Source organism: Otolemur garnettii, unplaced genomic scaffold (assembly GCF_000181295.1).
Source record: "Otolemur garnettii isolate 467f Iridium unplaced genomic scaffold, OtoGar3 scaffold00011, whole genome shotgun sequence".
NCBI classification, from domain to species: Eukaryota; Metazoa; Chordata; class Mammalia; order Primates; family Galagidae; genus Otolemur; species Otolemur garnettii.
Window position 1 is genome coordinate 10096047 of NW_003852406.1, and position 18522 is coordinate 10114568.

Consider the following 18522-nt stretch of genomic DNA (forward strand, 5'->3'; position numbering starts at 1 on the left):
AAAAAAAAAAAAAAAAAGTTCTGGTTTTTCACTTGTTACTATTTTGATGCCTTTTAAAAAATATTACGTAAATTTGATACAAATATATATTTAGCAGCCTTGCCTTGCTGGTATCCCAGGCATTAATTGAGTTTACCCGTTGAGTAATCAAACCCTATTTAGATGTGACATCAACACTGCAACCCTGTTGTTCCCAGGGGTGTGTCTCAAGGGTGGCTTTTCCCTGACATGCCAGAGACTTGGAGGAGTAGGGAGGCCCCATTTCTCTGGGCGTGTGGTCGGCAGGCTGATGGGTGGGGTGGGAGCACCTAGGATGACAGGAACTCAGCTGAGATCGTGCAGCCTACTTAGAGAAAGGGAGGGGCTTGGAAATTAGGCAGGAAGTGGAGAAAATGGGCGGAAGTGGTGGGAGAGACGAAAGAGGAAAGGAAGGGAAGGAAGAGAAAGAATGGGTGACCTTCAGCAGGTGACAGCTGACTTCTGGGGAGGGCCCGGGAGTTGAAGGCTAAGGCTGTGGCTGCTTTCTGAAAACTAGCTCTCAAGCTACAGGTGAGTTTATAGAGAACGGTGACCTGCCAACACTGTGACATTACCAGTGCCCTGTCACTCCCTCTGGGTGCTGAGAATCTCCACCCTGATGACGCAGGCCGGGGCCAAAAATGTGAGCAAAGCCACTGTATGGGCTTCCATGAGATTCTGAGAAGAGGTCTCCTTACTCCATCATGTCCACAACATGGAATCCTCTATGGTCCCCTGAGAAGGGGAGTACCACCAGCGTGGGCACTGCATTCAATTCAATGCTTTGGACCTTCAGGACTCACCAGGGGCTCCTTTCTAGCTAGTATTTTTATTTGGGAGAGACTTGAGCAAACTAAAGAGTCATTTACAATCTCACCTCTACCCCTTGAGAAAACAGAATCCCATCATTTCTGGAGGAGCAGATGGTAGGACTAATGTTACAGTGGATAGTGGTGAGGCAAGGCAATGAGGGACCTTTCTAGAACTTGGGTGAGGTTTCTCCCACATTACTATTCTCCTGCCAACAGTGGAGGATGCTGCTTACCTCCTTCTGGGTGACAGATTTTCCCTGGCATAAAGCAGCAAGGTGAGCTGGTAGCCATGGGCACAAGGTCACCCTACAGACAGACTGTGTAGTGGTTGGGAATACAGGGTTTAGAATCAGGCAGACCTCAGAATTGAGCCTTGCTTCCCTTTCTACTGTGGGTAGTTAGTTACTTGACTTTTGCAAACCCAGTGTCCTACTCTGTAAAATGCTGGTAATGATATTCTTATTCTTCAGGCTTTACGAGAAATAAATGAGAAAAAAAGCACAGTGCCTGGCGCCCAGGAAGGGCTCAGTCCTTTGTGGCTCAGATTTTCATTTTATTACGGTCTTGCCTAAGTGTCTGCCCCCAGACCCTTTTTTAGCTGGATTCATTTTGTAGCTTAGCTTCTTTGTACCCTTGGGATTCTAGTTTCTCCCCACTGGTTCCCATGTGGAGCCTGTATGTGAATGGGTGAGAAGCCAGAGGGGTGGCTAGGTCAGCCCTGTCTGCCAGCCTTTAGGTGACACAAAACGTTCCCCAAGTGGAGTTGTCTGCTTATTAGTGGTTCAGAATTTATTGTCCTTTTTCTAAATCTTCCTTTCTGTTTAGGCTAGAGAAACACTGTATTTATTTAGCTGAGACTAGATATACTGATTACAGACTTTTCAGAATAAATCCTTGAGATCAGGAATGTATTCGCATCTCTGCCCCATGTGATGTGAACAGCATGTCCACAGGTGGGAACTGTGGCAGCGTTTGTGTCCTGCTTGGGGTCTTGAACTCCTGAGCTCAAGCAATCCACCCTCCTTGGCCTCCCAGAGTGTTAGGATTACAGGCACAAGCCACCCCACTCATCCTACCTTTGTTATTCTAAATATGTTGGTGGTGACTCACTCCTCCTAGACCCCTTGGTATGCTTCTGTGTAGAGCTTCAGAAGTTGTGGGAGATAAGTCTTCCATGATTTGCTCTTAATAATTTCATGGGAAAGAGGTTTGGAATCTATATAACTGGTAAGAATGTGCAGGGTCAAATTTCTGAACATAAAGGTGAGGTACAGCAGTTCCCTGAGGAGCCCCTAAAGTCAAATAACCTCCTCCTGGTTAGTGAGCAGGCTTTGTTCAGCTTCCATTTTAAGGACATGTATTATGCTCATTATCTGTCTTGTGTTGCTAGTGCAATTTTAGTTATGATGGCCACCATGTTGTCATTAGCGTTTCCCCACTTTGTCTAAAGAAATAATAGCAGATCCTTTTTTTGTAAATTTCTAAATTGATATACATACAACAAAGTGTACAAAGTACCCTGCTTGCTACCTGGATGTCTCTTATTGCTGCTATAACTAAGTATCACAAAATTAGGGCTTAAAACTACACAGATTTATTATGTTACATCTTCAAAACTCACAAGTCCTAAAATCGAGGTTTCGGTAGGGCTGGATTCCTCTTGGAAGCTCTAGGGGAGAACACATTTCCCTGCCTTCTCTAGCTCCTGGAGGCCACCTGTGCTCCTCGGCTGGGAACCCTATCCTCTGGCTTCAGAGCCAGCAGTGGGGCATCTGTCTCCCTTCCCTGATTGCAACCTTACTGCCTTTTCCTTACCAAGGTCCAAATGGATAACCCAGGACAATCTCCCTATGTTAAAACCCTAACTTAACCACATCTGCAATGTTTTCCATGTGAGATCACATATAGATTTCAGGGATTAGGATGTGGACATCTTTAGGGAACTGCTATTCTGACTAGTACAACACATTTTTACAAGTGCACACACTTGTATAAGTGCTACCCAGGTTAGTAGATAGGTTATCGTCAGAATTCCAGAGCCTCTTTTCTTGATGATTGAGAAAATAGTAAAGAATTTTGTAATATCACAAGCCACTGATTTAGAGTCATGATTGTTATTATTTAGAACTATAATTTTTCACAAGATGCCTGAGCCTGGGCTGATGGAATACTTTTAAAAATAAATCTCAGGCCAGGCATGGTGGCTCATGCCTGTAATCCTAGCACTCCAGGAGGCTGAGGTGGGTGGATTGCCTGAGCTCACGAGTTCAAGACCAGCTAGAGCAAGAGCGAGATTTTGTCTCTAAAAATAGCCAGGTGCTGTGGTGGGTGCCTGTAGTCCCAGGTACTTGGGAGGCTGAGGCAAGAGAATAGGTTGAGCCCAAGAGTCTGAGGTTGCTGTGAGCTATGATGTCATGGCACTTCCATGGCATTGTTGAGGATGACAAAGTGAGACTGTCTCAAAAAAAAAATCTTGAAGGTTTTATGTAGGATATGTGTATTTGTCTCATAAATATACCTATAAATGCACACCAGCACATGTAGTACTGTTGAGCTTTGTTTGGCCTCTGGGTGAATGGGCCAGGGAGTACACCTTAGGGTGTAAAATCCAGGGAGTGTTATACACACTTGGACTCCTTAGTGCTAAAACTGCTTGATGGACCTTCTCTGCCCAACTTGGAATGCACCAATAAAAACATCAGCTCCTGTTTGTTTTAGGAACGCCATCAACTGCAACTCCAACTCCTAGAGCATGAAACAGAAATGTCAGGGGAGGTAACTGCTTCTGACAAGGAGAGGTAAGATGTGAGGCCCTTTATCTTACAACAGATCAAGATGGTAGACATGCTATGTTTTTGTGGGCTCATCAGTCCCTTGCATTTTCATTGATGTGGTTGTCACCTATAACAGATTTGTACACATGTGACATTGGGCTGAGAGTTTCTTTAGAAACATACAGCCACATCGTACAGCCCATGGTTGGTTGTTAGTGCAGCAGAACATATCAAAGACTGTCACCAGTGCAAAGGTTCAGTCTGTAAATGTTCTCCATAACCTTGAACTCCACAGGATATAGCTTCTGGATGAGAAAACTCATCAAGCATGACTAATACCATTTGTCCTGGAAACTAATTTTAAAATGTCTTGGTTTCCAAACATTGCTAAGTAAAACTTTGCCCTGTCCTATGGCTGTGAGGATACAAAGGCATGTGTGAAAAATCTGGGAATAGCACACAGTGTCTTCTGGAAATCAAAAGGAGCTCTCTGGTGAAGGACAGCAAGGTTGGGATGATTTGAGTATTTTGGGCATGTTACTTCACCTGAGAGTCTTGCTTATGTGTGACTTGGCAATTTGTTTTCAAAGGAGAAGCAGGTTATGGTGAGAACCGTGCCCATCTCATTGGGTTATCACTGTGAGGGAACTGTTGGGCTTTCTGCCCGCCACATAGTATTTGCTGCAAAAAAAAATCTCTTTTCCTTCCCATTTGCAGCTTCAGAGTTTTCAAAGTCACAGGGGGCTTTGCAGGTCTTAAATATAGTGCTGGGAAGGAACCTGGCAGAGGGGGAAGTGGGGAATAGACTGCCAGACTCTTCCTCCAGTGCCCAGCTCTGGTGGCCCCAGAGAAATGAAGAGTCCATCTGTTGCTTTCTTTGGTTCCTTTAAACCAAGCAAAGTCAGAGAATAATTTGTATTTTAAAAGTATGAATTGTTTTGGGATGGGGCTTGCTCTATTGTGATGCCCATTTACCCCAAATTGCTCCATGTATTCCCCATTTACCCCAAATAAATAATGTGTACAGCAACTATGATTCCACACTCTCCATGACTCTGCCATTGATTTTAGATATTTTGCTGTGTTTGCTAGATCCTTCCTTCTCTGTCCTCCTAAGGAAGGTCCTTTAATGGGCTTTCCTATATTTTATTAACCCCGAAGCAGAGAGCCTCTTGTATCTGTATAAAAAATAATGGTCCTTATAGAGGATAAAACTTGCAAATGGGAACTTGCAGAAGAGTCCTGTCCTCCTTCTCTGCTGGGTGGTGGCTGGTAGTGAGTCATCTGAGATGCACACAAAGTCAGATGAGGGCATCTCAGGGTTCATCTCTTGTTCCTGCCACCATTCTCTAAAGCTGTGACTTTTTATGCCGGTGTTGCTGCTTTGGTTTGGGCCTCATTTGCTCTTTTCTTCTCTTTGTGTTAGGTATCAGCAGCTGGAGGAGGCATCAGCCAGCCTCCGTGAGCGCATCAGACACCTCGATGACATGGTGCATTGCCAGCAGAAGAAGGTCAAGCAGATGGTTGAGGAGGTGAGCACTTATAAAAGGCCATGGGCCCGGGATTGCTTTCTGTGGTGGGGGAACATCAGCCCCAGAACAGACTCAACTCTCCGCTCGGTTTACAGTGGTTCATAGTGATCTTGCTCAGCCTTCTTGGTCCCCCATGGACTGATGATGATCCCTCTCAAAGGGAGCTTCTCCAGATCAAGGGTTACAGTTGAGAAAGCTGGAAGTGAGTGGGAAGCACACCCTCTTTGACAGGGCAGCGATACCCTCTGTGGGTGCCTATGGGCTCAGCAGACGAAAGGGTGTGATGTGTGAAGAGCAGGTTGATGTTAGCTGCGGTCTCGGCCTCCTCCCAGACCCGCCTGCCTCTCTCTCCAGCTCCCACCTGTGTCCCTTCTCCTTTTCTGGGTGTGCTTTTCTCTTCTGCCTCTTTCACCCTCACTCCCTTTCCTTGTTTGTTTCTCTCTCTTTTCCTCCTTCCTTCCTCATTCTCTTCTCCCATTCTTGTTTCTTCACCATCCTTTCTTTTTTCCACCATCCTTTCTGTCCTTAACTTCCATGTAACAGGAAACCAATTTATGTATTTGCTGGACAGGGCATGATTCACTATTTTATTTTTTTCTAAGCGAAAAACAAACCCAGGTAAGTTGACCATTTGTATTTCTCTAAGAGGAAAACAAATTCTTTTAACTTGTATTGGTGTAATCTGCCCCTCCGATGGTGGTGCTCAAAAAAGGAAAGTCTGTGCAGTGGTGAAGCTGCTCACATGATCTTATAGTTTCTTCTTGCTCAATTAAAAAATCTGATTGAAAAACCTGTTAGAAAAAAATGCAGTGCGTGCTAACAGGATTATAAGAATTCTCTTGGGTCTAATTCTCTGGCAAGGAAAAGAAGTTTCAGTTTAATTAAATAATTGGTTGGCAATGGAAAACTGGGGGAAAAAGCTTTCCTTCTATTAAGCGCTACTGGGCAGCGTCAATGGCTCAAGGAGTAGGGTGCCAGCCCCATAGTCTGGAGGTGGTGGGTTCAAGCCCAGCCCTGGCCAAAACTGCCCAAAAAAAAAAAAAAAAAAAAGTGTCTATTAAGCACTACTCTAAAAGTTTATCTGTTTTATTAATGAATTATTAAAATTAAATGTGTATATACATCTCATAAAACTATAGACATGACAAACAAATACAAGATGAAAAGTATATCTATTTTTATTAATCCATAAAATATTGGGGATATTAGTGTGGTAAGGGTGTTGTGAAGATGGGCAGGGATGCTCTTGGATGGTGTGTCCAATATATTAAGGATAAACACTTACTATATTAGATAAAATCTTGCCCCCAAAGTGGAAGTTCAATCACAATGTGTTGACTCTTGTAAGCCTCCTCTTGGTTCACACACAGGACTTTAAAGGGGATAACAGAGTAACAGAGGAAGCCAGGCAGCACCTTTGACGCCCCTCTGTGCAACCAGGCAGTAGCATGCTTGTGACAGTGACCAGGACAGAGCTCCTGCCTGATCATCAACACTAGGTAGATGTCAGGAGTGTGTTTCCCGAGGAAAAACATCATTTTGTCACACTTGGCATCTCGGTGAACCTTGGCTGTCAGAGCATAGATCTTTAGCTTCTGCACTCCACACACATGACATCGGGGCCAAGGGCGATCCCTTGTGTTCCCCACGTGACTCCTTAATTGTGGGGTGAGGCACTACAGTTTTTTCACCTCACCAGGAGGGGTGTCTGTGTTGTTCTTGCATCTCTATCAGAGAACCATTGAACAAGACCTCATACGAGTTGGCTTCTGATTCAATTAAACCTTGATTTAGAAGGTGCTAAGACTGGTACCAAAATTGGAGACATTTTCTTTTAAAGATACTTTCAAAGAAATTTAGAATTCTCTGCTTTCTATACTTCCAGAATATAATAAACATATCAATTTGAAGGGGTGGGGGAATTATATGTATAACACATGCATATATGTAACATATATGCACATGTATAATATGTGCTGTATGTGTGTACACATATACATTACAAAATAGTTGCTTATACAGATCTGTTCATGCCTTGGTTTCCTACCTGTGATTTGATATCTCCCAAATAAGCATCTCTAAATTCTGATATGGTCTGGAAGGCCCAGTCGTTGGAATGAAATCATAGACTAAAACTTAGGACACCACCATCAAAGTCCACACCACCTGGGGACTGGCTGGGTTTCAACAGTGAATGGAAACAGAAAAAAGAAAGAGAGAGAGAGACTTTTATTCTTAAACTATCTAAATCAAGTATAAAAATCATTTTGTTTGTCCAGTATACCATGTTAACTTACACCAGAAAGGGAAGGTTTAAAATATCAAAACAATCGCATACAAGAGGGAATGAACGTACTTTTCTTTTTTATTTCGATGCAAAGCCAGGCCACAACCACTAGGTGGCACTTTCAAAGAGGCAAATTGCAGCTCTTCATCCAAAAAGAAGAAAACATTTCTAATATTGGCTGCCCCGGGAAGCTATTTAGCGCTTCATCTCGGGCATATTACTTATGATGTAGGAAGTTGATTTAGAAGTTCTTAAGTGTTCCTCCAAAATGCTCTGTAATCTGAAAGGCTTGTGGAGGACGCATGGTGATGTTGGGAAGTGCTCCTTGTATAAAGAAATCTCTGTTTTTTACTGTGCTGGGCCTGTTACTATGCTCTCAGCATTGTCATTTCTGATAATGAGCAAAATCAGCAAATTATCATTCAATCGCTTCAGATCATTTGGACCACATTTTGAAAAATCCAGACTACTGAATTGGTCACTTGTGGAATATGAAACTCTGCCTTTCAAAGCATGTTTTTATCTGTGAGCTCTGGCTCCTGAGGCAGAGAGGCAGCCTTTAAGTGTAGTGGATGTTAGGGCCGGTTTTCCTTCCCCTGTGGAGTGTGAAATCTCCCCTGCATCACAGCCCCACATTCCCTGAGGATGGGACTCTAGGCTCCATCCGTGGATACTATCATTTTGGTCATAGTGTCTGTGAAGACACTTAGTTTATCAAAACGATGGGCTTGTTTTTCCAGCTCAAAATTCCTACTGAGGTTTTAGAATCCTTGAATGTTGACTGCTGTATTTCTTCCCACCTCAGTGTAACTTCATTTCATAATAATAATAGTAAATGAAAAAGAAAGCAACTGGCCCAGGGTTTGTAAGTGCCTGCGTTGGAGAGTCAGGACTTGGAATATGTAAGAAGAGTTCATGGCGGTGGGCCCTGTTGAAATGAAGGACTGGTATACATCTTGTGAGGTCTTACCTGAAATGTGAGACCAAATACCCTCCCTAGTCTAGGCCTTTCTACTGAACTCTTTTTGTTGTGGACATCAGGGATTGGACTATCTCCTTCCCATCACTAGTTATTTCAGCTGGTTCTGACTCTGGCAAGAATAAAAAACAAGCAAAACCAAAAAAGCTTCATAGATGTCCCTTTTATACATTTAAGGGTTTGCTAAAAAATTACAGAGAAATACCAAAGGACTAGCACAAAACAGCCCTCGAGGAGAAATTCATTCATTCATCCATTCAGCAGATACCACCAGTACCTGAGCCCTGCGGGCAGCAGTGCAGATAAAAACTCTGTCATCATGACTCTTACCCTCTGCTCTTACCAGAGGCCAGGGTAATCCTTGCCCTTGGGCTCCATTCATCTACTGAAAAGTCTTGTTGGGCTTTTCTACTTGTTGGGATTGGTCCTTGGCCTTGAATAAGGCTGCTTCCTTTAGGTTACCAGGACAGGTGCCAGGAGAGCAGGGAGGAGGAAAAAGCAGGGAGGATCCTGAAGCCAGAGCTTCAGGGAGTACACCTTGACCAGTCAGCAGGGCCATTCACACCTCTTTACCTGTGCTCACCGCAGCCCAGGTTGCTGCCAACCAGAGAGATTTTCCAACTCTGGAAGGAAAAAAAATTCATATGTGACTTTCCGAATGGTGGATTTACATTTTTGCCAGTGGGCAGTGATATAATTCAGCTGAATAAATAATTTAGTAAGAGTTCCTTGACTATAGTAGAATTTCGGTAAGTTGACCACCCCACAGACTGTAACAAACTGGTCTGAACATAGGGAGCTGGCCAACAGAAAGAGCTAGGCCTACCATGCTGATTGATTGACATATGTGGTGCATGTCCGGTCCTTGCAAATTAGGTCAACTTAAGGAAATGGTCCATGTAGGGAGGTGGTCCGCTATGGGGGCTCTACTGTATGTCCCAGTTCAACCATAAGGCATCCTTCCATTTTTTCATGTCTACATTCTGATTTCCCATGAGGTTTATGATGTGCAAAGTGTTTGTTCTAACAAAAAGTTACTGAAGGGAGTTTGTTTCTTTAGACTTCTCTGCTGAAAGCCGTTGCACCTCCCCCCTCCCCACATTGCTATAATTCAGATGTTTAATAAGTGCAAAGGCGCAAGGAACTGATTTTGTCATTAGTGCTTCTCCAACCAGGCTGCAAATTAGAGTCACCTGGGGAGCTTTAAAAAATGCCTGGATCTGGCAGATGGGGGTGGGGCCCGACTAGATACTGGCGGGTTTTGTTTGTATTTTAACACCACACATGATTCCAGTATGCAGCCAGGACTGGGAACTGATACCCTGTAGTCTCAGATCACTGGTGAGGCCCTCCTTGCTGCGTTCATGGTGTTAGTGAATTGGCCAGCCTCCCACCAAAGGTCCTATACTTGAGGCAAACTGGCCATGACTTGGGGTAGGCAGTGCTCGGCAGGAGAAAGCCAGGGAGATCAGCCCCCAGGGGCCAGGAGCACTGAAGTGCGAAAGCTGGTTTAAGTCTGTGACAGTCTGGGCCTTCTCAGGGGACTTTACTTCTTGCCAACCCCAGTCCTGGGAAGATTCTATGACAGCTTAAAAGCTGTACTGGCCTGGCAGGATCCAGGTAGGAAAAACTTCCCAGAGGCTGTTCAGATCCAACTGGAGAGAAGCTGTTACTAAGGTAGGGCGGGTAGGATACACTTGTTAAACGAGTGTTTGTGGAGAATCCAGTTCACCTAAATCTCTGGAAGCTAGGAAGCTACCACTAACAGACAATAGCTGGTTCTCATGGTCCTCCTCCTGCTAGCCTGCTTTTGTGAGCCTGCCCTTGCCTGGGTTTAAATTATCCACTTCTGTCTAGATAGAAGATCTCATGCTTGGCCATGCTATATCTCTTCAGAAAGAGAAGAACAAAATACCGTGGTGAAATACTATTAACAATAACGGTTTTTCAAGTGCAAGTCAAAGCAGAAACTTTCTGCAGTTTCTAAGAAATGGTTTTGAAAGTATTTAATGGTCATCTCTTAGATCTTTTAGGAAGGATGCCACTGCCGTAATATAGAGGCTCCTGGGGAAAACAAACTGGACCAGGGAGAACAGATAGTGAATAACTCTTCAGACAGTTGAGGCTTTGAGCTTCTGGCTCTTTGGCTAGTCAGAAACACAATCTTCTGGCTCCATGCCTGTGGCTCAGTGGTTAGGACGCTGGCCACATACACCCAGGCTAGCTGGTTAGAACCCAGCCCGGGCCTGCTAAACAACCATGACAACTACAACCAAAAAATAGCGGGCATTGTGGCGGGCGCCTGTAGTCCCAGTTACTTGGAGGGTTGAGGCAAGAGAAACACTTAAGCCCAAGAGTTTGAGGTTGCTGTGAGCTGTGATGCCACGGCACTCTACTGAGGGTGACATAGTAAGACTCTGTCTCAAAAAACCCAAAAAACAGTCTTCTCTCTCTCTTTTTTTTTTTAAAGCCCTTTAAGTTACCTTCCCAGGCCATAAATCCACAAGCATACAATGAAGGGTGGCCTAGAAAAATAGCAGTGAGCGTGGACTTTAGAATTAGACAGACCTGCATCTCCTAATTGTGGAACCTTTGAAAAGTTATTGGTTCCTTGCCTATAAAATGGAATTAATACAATATCTGCCCAAGAGTGCTTTTTATTGGAGTTAAATGAGATGATGTATATAAAACATGGGAGCATGTTATTCGGAACATAAGACGTGCCCAGTAAATACCAGCAGCTATTGTTACTACTGCCAGTGAAAGAGCTCGACTGTGTTCACCTGAAGTCGAGCTGATCTCCTGGCATTACACAGGGCTGCCCCTTGTTCTTCCCTTTGGGAGTCTTGTGGGCCAATTTGAATCTTTGGGTACGCTTATCTCTTCTCTGCTGTGGTCTGTGCTGCTTTCTGGCTTAGCTATCAGTCTCTGTGTAGAATATTTATACACAAAGCAATTTGTAAAATTTGAATTCTGTCCTTTCCAAGCATCTTCCTTTGTAAGTGGTCCAGCCGTCTGCTGGCATGTGACTCATTTTAAAACTATTGTGTGGTGCTCCGAAATGGGCAGCACGCAAAAGCACACTTTTGCCGAGCGCCCTGTGTTTGGAGGGTTCTGAGTACATCCTGTCCCTGGGGATTAGCCAAGCAGGGGGGTTGGGGAAAGTGTGTGTAGCACTGAGCCCACAACCCTAACCCACTCGTTGAACTGTCTCCAGATCATGTCACACGAGCTCTTCTCCAGATTTAGTCTCCGGCTCTTTGGAAGATGATAAATTGGTAGCCTGCTCTGGGTTGGAAGCGATTCCTTTTATTTTTGGTGATTAGAAGAACACTCGCACCCTCTCTGCTGGGAAGAGATGGCATTTCTCTGTGATAAGCCCATGGACAAAACAAGAAGGACGTGCTATCAAAAGGAAAATTTGACCTTGCGTGGCTCTTATTTGTGAAAATACCCACGTACTGTCACGTCAACCTGTACAGCCTCAAACTGAAGAGTTGGGAGAACTCAGAGATCCACAGTGTTTTTAGAAACTTGGGTTCCTTATGTCAAAGAAGGTACTGCAATGAAAAAGACGACTAAAAAATTCATTCAGAAAGTGCCACGTGGAGGCTGGCCGAAGAGCTTGGAAGATGAATCCTTATTTACAGAAAAGCTACCAAGGACATCCACTAAGGAGCTGGGAAGTGAGCATGAAGACCAGTAGTGCCATGGGGAGGAAGTGTACCCCACCAGATCACATCCCAGAAAATATAGAAGCAGCCAGGCATCCATGTGGTTACCTGGTATCTGTGCCACTTACATGAAAAGTGGCGCTGAGGTGTCTTTTCTGATTGGATACCAGCACTAGTCATCTCAGCACCCTTCCAAGAAAAGTTCTGTTTGCTTGTATCACTGTAGGCCTTTTGCCTGAATAGACAGCTCGTCCAGCTTCATGAAAAGCAGTATGTCTGATGAAAAGAGAAGTTTATTTGTCTGAAATACATGTATATTGAAGTGAACTATATTTCACATGCACTTTATTTTTATAGGGGTCTTCCTTGAGCCGGTCATTGGTGCTGGTATTCTATCAGAGTGTAACAGTCCTGCTGAGAACCAGCAGTGGCAGGAGCCCTAGTAACAGGCGCTGTTAGCCTGCATGAGCTGGTAGACTGAGCCAGTGGGGTGGGTGCATCCAGAGGCCCAGACCCCTTAGCCGTTGGCTAGGTCTCCCCTCCTGCTGATTCTCTCTGGCACCTTGGGTATGTAGACGCTTTTGGTTCAGTATTTGCCTTTGGTGTTTCCTGTAGATCAGCGGTTCTCAACCTGTGGGTCACGACCCACAGGAACTGTATTAAAGGGTCGCGGCATTAGGAAGGTTGAGAACTACTGCTTAGATGCTCTGCCCAGCTTACTCTGCTCTTACCCAGATACTCTGCTGGGTCTTCAGAGCTCTGCTAAGGAGAAGGAATCAGACGTGAGAATCACTGATCTCGACTTGCCCTACTGTCGTTACCTGCTTTCTTCTCCACCTTTGCTGCTATCCCTCGAGTCCTGTGAACTTGGAGGACTGCCCGTCAAACCTGAATTACGTGCTCAGATCCTGCCTCACCACTCCATCCCCACCCTCTTCTCAGCCTGAATCTTTAGCCTTGCAAGGCTGCAACTCTGCCTCCCGGTTGCTTTCACCCCCAAGCAAAGGGGGTCCTCCTCAGAAGGCTGACAGTTTTATAGATGAAAATGTTGGGATTGCAAATTTTAGTGTTTAACATGGGATTATTCGCTTATAATCCCTTATAATCTTACATGCTTTATCTGAAATGTGAAGAGTTTAGAAGGTATCGGAAAGGAACATGATTGTGTCAGCCTTTTTCTGTCTCTGTGTTACAGAAGTACTATAGGGTTATATTGGCAGGCGTTAATGAATGGGTTTGTGGTATAAATTGTCTTTGCAAGAGACAGGTCTTTTCTTTGGACATGTTATTGAACCCACAATTTAATTTTATTAAAACTCTTCTAATTGGCTTTGAACTATTTCCCGGAGACCCAGGTGCCAGGTTGCCCATAGAAAGTATGTGAGTAGGTGAGGCTACATGGTGGTTCATGTGCCAAGTCTGGTTATTGAATGCTTCTCCTGTTTCAAGGCTGTGCATATGGATGTCACATTCCCACATTAACCCTACTCGATGGGAGGTATTATTTGTCGTTTTTTTTTTTTTTCAGCCCAGGAAGCTGAGGCTTAAAATCTTAAAAAATAAGTAGCTGACAGTCTCTCAGAAAATAATGGTGGTGCTGGGCTACACACCCAGACCTGTGAGTCTAAAGCTAGCCTTTCTTCTTCTTTTTTTAATTAAAAAAATTTTGAATTACAGAAAATTATAAAGAATGATGAAAACAAAAACCCATATACCTCTGTAGAATTAACAAATGTTAATATTTCTGGCACGTTTGTTTTTGTTTTATTTATTTTAATATAATTTTTTTTTTTTTTTTGAGGCAGTGTCTCACTCTTGCCCACACTAGAGTGCCAGGGCCTCAGTCTAGCTCACAGCAACCTCAGACTCCTGAGACTTAAGTGATCCTCTTGCCTCAGCCTCCTGAGTAGCTGGGACTACAGGCACTCACCACAATGTCCAGCTAATTTTTTCTATTTTTAGTGGAAACGGAGCCTCACTCTCACTCAGGCTGGTCTTGAATTCCTTCCCTCAAGCGATCCTGCAGCCTAAGCCTCCCAGAATGCTCGGATTACAGGCATGAGCCATCATGCCCAGCCTGTATTTTTATTTTTAATAAAAGATAACATTACAGATGTAGAAGAGATTCTCTTTTTACTCTTCCCCAATTCCATTTCACTTCCTTCTTCTGCCTGCCTTCTTTCTTCAGAGACAATTTGGCCTGTATATCTTGATGCTTTTATTACATATATATAGCTATTATTAGCATATAGCTTAGTTTAACGTGCTTAATAACTTATATAAATATGAATTTATAGTATAGAAAGTATATTTTATTGTACATATTTTGCAATGTACTCTTTCCCCCAGTTTTGTTTTTGTTGTTATTACATTTAGATCTAAGTTGTTCACTTCAATAGCTGTCTAATGTTCTTTTATATAATTATATTGTAATTTATTTATCCTATTGATAGATATTTTTATTCTTTTACAAACAATGCCAAACATGTCTCCGTGCTTCTCTTACTAGGAAATACACTTAGAGGAGGAATGGCTGGGGCATGGGGTTGGCACAGTTTCATCCTTGTTGGGTACTGCCCTGTTCTCCAGAGTGGCCAGACGTTTCCTCTAATGGCATGTTTTTTCCAAATGCTCACCACCACTTGGCACTGTGTGGACTGTAATTTTGGCTCGTTACAAAACAGCATTTCGTCTTAATTTTAATTTGCATCAGCTTGATTACTACTCATTACTAATTATGAGGCTGAAAAACTTTTGGTAAGCTTATGCACTGAGGGTTTCCTCCTTTATGAACTGGTTGTTTGTGTCTTTTGTTCATTTGTATATGAGGGTGCTTATCTCTTTTCCTCCTGACTTGTAGGAACTCTGCAATGTACCAATGTTAGTCATTCATCAAAAAATATTTAAGGGCCATTATCTTCTCCTCGCCTTGTTTGTGTTATCTTTTATATGTAAGTTTTTAAATACTGATAAAGTTAATCTTTTTGGCTATGTGGTGTGTCTTGTTTGTTATAAAGGTATTTTTCTGTAATAGTTTTGGAGTTGTTTTTCATCTTGAGGTCGTTAATTACACCCCTCGTCCCTTCCCGACTCTATTTTTCTCCATGGCACTGGTCATCTTATACTCGGCACTTGTATACCATGCCCTGAGCTGCTTTGCCTATTTATTTTGTCTGCTGTCTGTTTCCCTCACTAGAGTGTGAGCTCTGTAAGAGCAGGGCCCTTTGTCTGCTTTGTTCATGTCTGTATCCCTGACACCTCAAACAGTCACCGGCATATAGTTGATGCTCAATAAATATCTGTTGGACAAATAATCTGTGTGGAATTTATTTTTTGTGTATATAAGTAGCGCTCCTTTTGTTTGTTTGTTTGTTTGTTTTTGGCTGATGGAAAGTTTGTTTTGTTTGTTTTTCTAACAGCATTGCCTTACCGATCTTTTTCACGTCCCCTTTGTCAAGCTGGAGTTGTTTCCCTGCACCCCTCTGTTTATTCTGCCCCTCTGCTAAGGATAGGAAACCCAGTCCTGGGTTTGGGCTTGGGCATGGGAGTGGGGATGGGGAGGAGAAGCCAAGTGCAGCTCAAGGGAGCTGATGGGACAGTCAGGAAACGTTTAAGAAGTGCCTCTTATGAACCCGGAGAAGAAATGGGTTAAGGACTTTCCGGCTGACGTTTAAACTCATTAGAACTTGAGCAGCATGTGCGGAGTGCTGGGAATGCAGAAGCTGGAGAACATGGTGGTTAAGTTCATAGGTTTTGAGTAAATTAAATCTGGTTTTGTTTCCTGAGTGAACTAAATATGGTTTTGCTTCTTCCCTCTGCTTCTGACAAGGGCTTGTATCTTGAGCAAATTACTTTTCCTCTCCATGATTCGGTTTCCTCATCAGTGACATGGCAATGGTCAGAATGGTACCTCCTCCAAAGGTGGTTAAGGATTGACTGCTGTGATGCATGTGAAGTGCTTACCACAGTGCCTGTGATAAAATTGACTCCTGGGGTGGGTGGAGAGTCTTTAGGGAGGAGGTGGTGTTGGACCAGGTCTTGCAGGAAGGGGTGCATTTTTCTAGGCAGGGATCAAATGGGTGGACATGCCAGACCCAGAGTAAACAAAAACAAAATCATGGAGACCAGGAGGCAATAGGGTGAGTCTAGGGAGCATTAATCTAGTTTAATTGGATTGTAGGAGGAAGTAAGAAATGAAGTGGCTGAAAATGTGGCTGAGACCAGTTGTGGTGGGCTATCTGCACCAAGCCAAGAAAAATATCCTCTATTACTCCGCTCATAATCCCTCAATGGCTCCCCATTGCCCAGTCAGATCTGAGCCTCAGAGTGGTGCATCTGGCAGGGGGATGCTGGGCAGACGGGAGTGGGGAAGTGCAGGGAGGGCAGCTAGACGGCTCCGAGGGCGCTGGCTAGTGAGAGAGAAGGGCCCCTGTGCTAAGCCCTTGACCTTTAGGAACGGTTTTTAAAGTACCATTTTTTATTTTTAAGTTTAGATTAATATGAGGTTACAAATGATAAGGTTACAATGTTTGTGTTGTTAGGTAAGGTCCCTGGTGTAGTGTGTCCTGCACCCAGAAAGTGTGTCCTATACCCTTACATTATGTCCATTACGTGGGAGCACCCCATCCCCCTTCCTCTCCTCTCTTTCCTCCCCCTCCCTAAAGTACCATCTTTTAAATATCAGCTTTGTGCCAGGTGTGGCACTCACCACCTCCATATACATTTATTACATTATTCTGAAAGAATTCTTTCACTGGATACTCCAGTTTAGGATATGGGGTGCTGTCTCTGAAGCTGCATCCGTCAAGGACAGCATGGGAATAAATAAGCCGCTCCCCTACCTTTCCATTCCACCTGCCATAAGAGGAAAGTAGAACAGCCTGAAGACTTAGAGCCCCAGCAGATCCTTCATGAAAGACGTGTCAACATTCTTCCCAGCCCTGCCTAGCTTCTGGGGTGGCCCTGCAGTGACAGGTTGTCATCACGGGGAGGACGGAAGCAGGAGAAGCTCTGAACAGCACACAGTACGGTGTGAAAGAGCTAAACCCTTAGTCTTAGACTCTGATTGGGGTTTTACCTTCAACCCCAGCAGCATCTAGATAATTGTTGAGGGAGTGACCGAATGATGGGAGTCTTGGAACCTCAGTTTCCTCATCAAGTGGGGATAACCCCTTAGTGTTGTTCCTGAGAATCGTGAGCTAGTCCAGCAGAGTTCCTGATACTGTCAGTGACTGCTCTCAGATTGGGAAGCCAATGTAACCATCTTCCCCTGACATATCTCTAGCCAGGCCCTTTTTAGGGGTACCCAGGAGAATCAGAGTACTTGCTGTTGCTCTCCTTCAAGAAAAGTCGGGTTCCCCTCAATGTAAGATAGAAATCAAACCAAATTAGATTATTTTACCTCAGAAGCCAGTTTCAACTGATGCTTTTGAATGGTGTAGTTCTATTATTATATATTACTTCAAACTTAATAGAAAAAAATTGATTAAAATATGTACCATGTTCCTATCTAGCCTGGCCGAATGCCACAAGACACATTAATTGAAAATGAGTTTCCACAAACCCAATCAAGTATCATGAAGATGAAAAATGTACCTTTTCCCCTCCATTCCTTCATTGATTTTTCATTTTCCCCACTCAGAGCTTCATTTAGCAATTTTTCAGTTTTGTTGTGTTGTGGCCTTAATTCATTCCCTTCACTTCCCCACAAATGAGATAATGTACCATTTTCTTCCTCCTTATTAAACTGTTCTCTCGGGCGACATTAGTGCAGGGGAGATTCTGATCTTGTCATATTTCTCTATACATTATTATTTTGTGTTAAAAAGAGGCTAAGCTTTTATTATTTTTAGTCTTACATTTTGTGGTGGCTTTTATCAGAAAGAATGCACTTTAAAAATGTAATAACTGTGAAATTGCAGTGTTACGAGACTTCTAAAATAGAATTAAGGGAAGCTGTAGCAAAAATAAAAAAACCTTTTCAGAGGAAGAGTAGAAAAGATCAAGTATTCTCTTTCTTCACAGTGGGGCATATGGGGGGCATCAAACGTAATTCATCTCTTATTGAGGAAACGGGAATAATGGTTTGCCAGATCACAGAGGATTGAAGCAAAGAGAGAAGGTGGCTGAATCCTGAAGGTTATCGCCTGTTCTGTTCCGTCCCTGCCCCAGTCTTTTTACCAATTCACTGGGTTTCTAGGAGTTTTGAAAATAATAATAGGAATCTTTAAGCCTCTTTCTTGTGAAATTTTCAGATTTTCTGATAATAGAGCAGCATTTATTATCCTTGAAAAACCTCTAAGAACTCACAGTAAAGTATCATATTGCTTTATTTTCACCTAGAATTCCTGCCCCTGATAACGTCATGTTGATTCGACTGGCACTTATACATCTTTGATAAATTTCCAATGGGAAAATAACTTATATTATCATAAATGCAGCTTAAA

The 18522-nt window shown here is 43.4% G+C and overlaps 1 protein-coding gene across 1 annotated transcript in view; it reads left to right on the forward strand.

Moving 5' to 3' along the window:
• The window catches only part of MYZAP (myocardial zonula adherens protein), a 96846-nt gene that overhangs the window by 43500 nt on the left and 34824 nt on the right, over positions 1-18522 (forward strand). Inside the window, exons 8-9 of the mRNA XM_012801794.2 lie at positions 3549-3628; positions 5031-5136. Of these exons, the coding sequence (XP_012657248.1) occupies positions 3549-3628; positions 5031-5136 (186 nt within the window). The remainder of the gene's footprint in view (positions 1-3548; positions 3629-5030; positions 5137-18522) is intronic.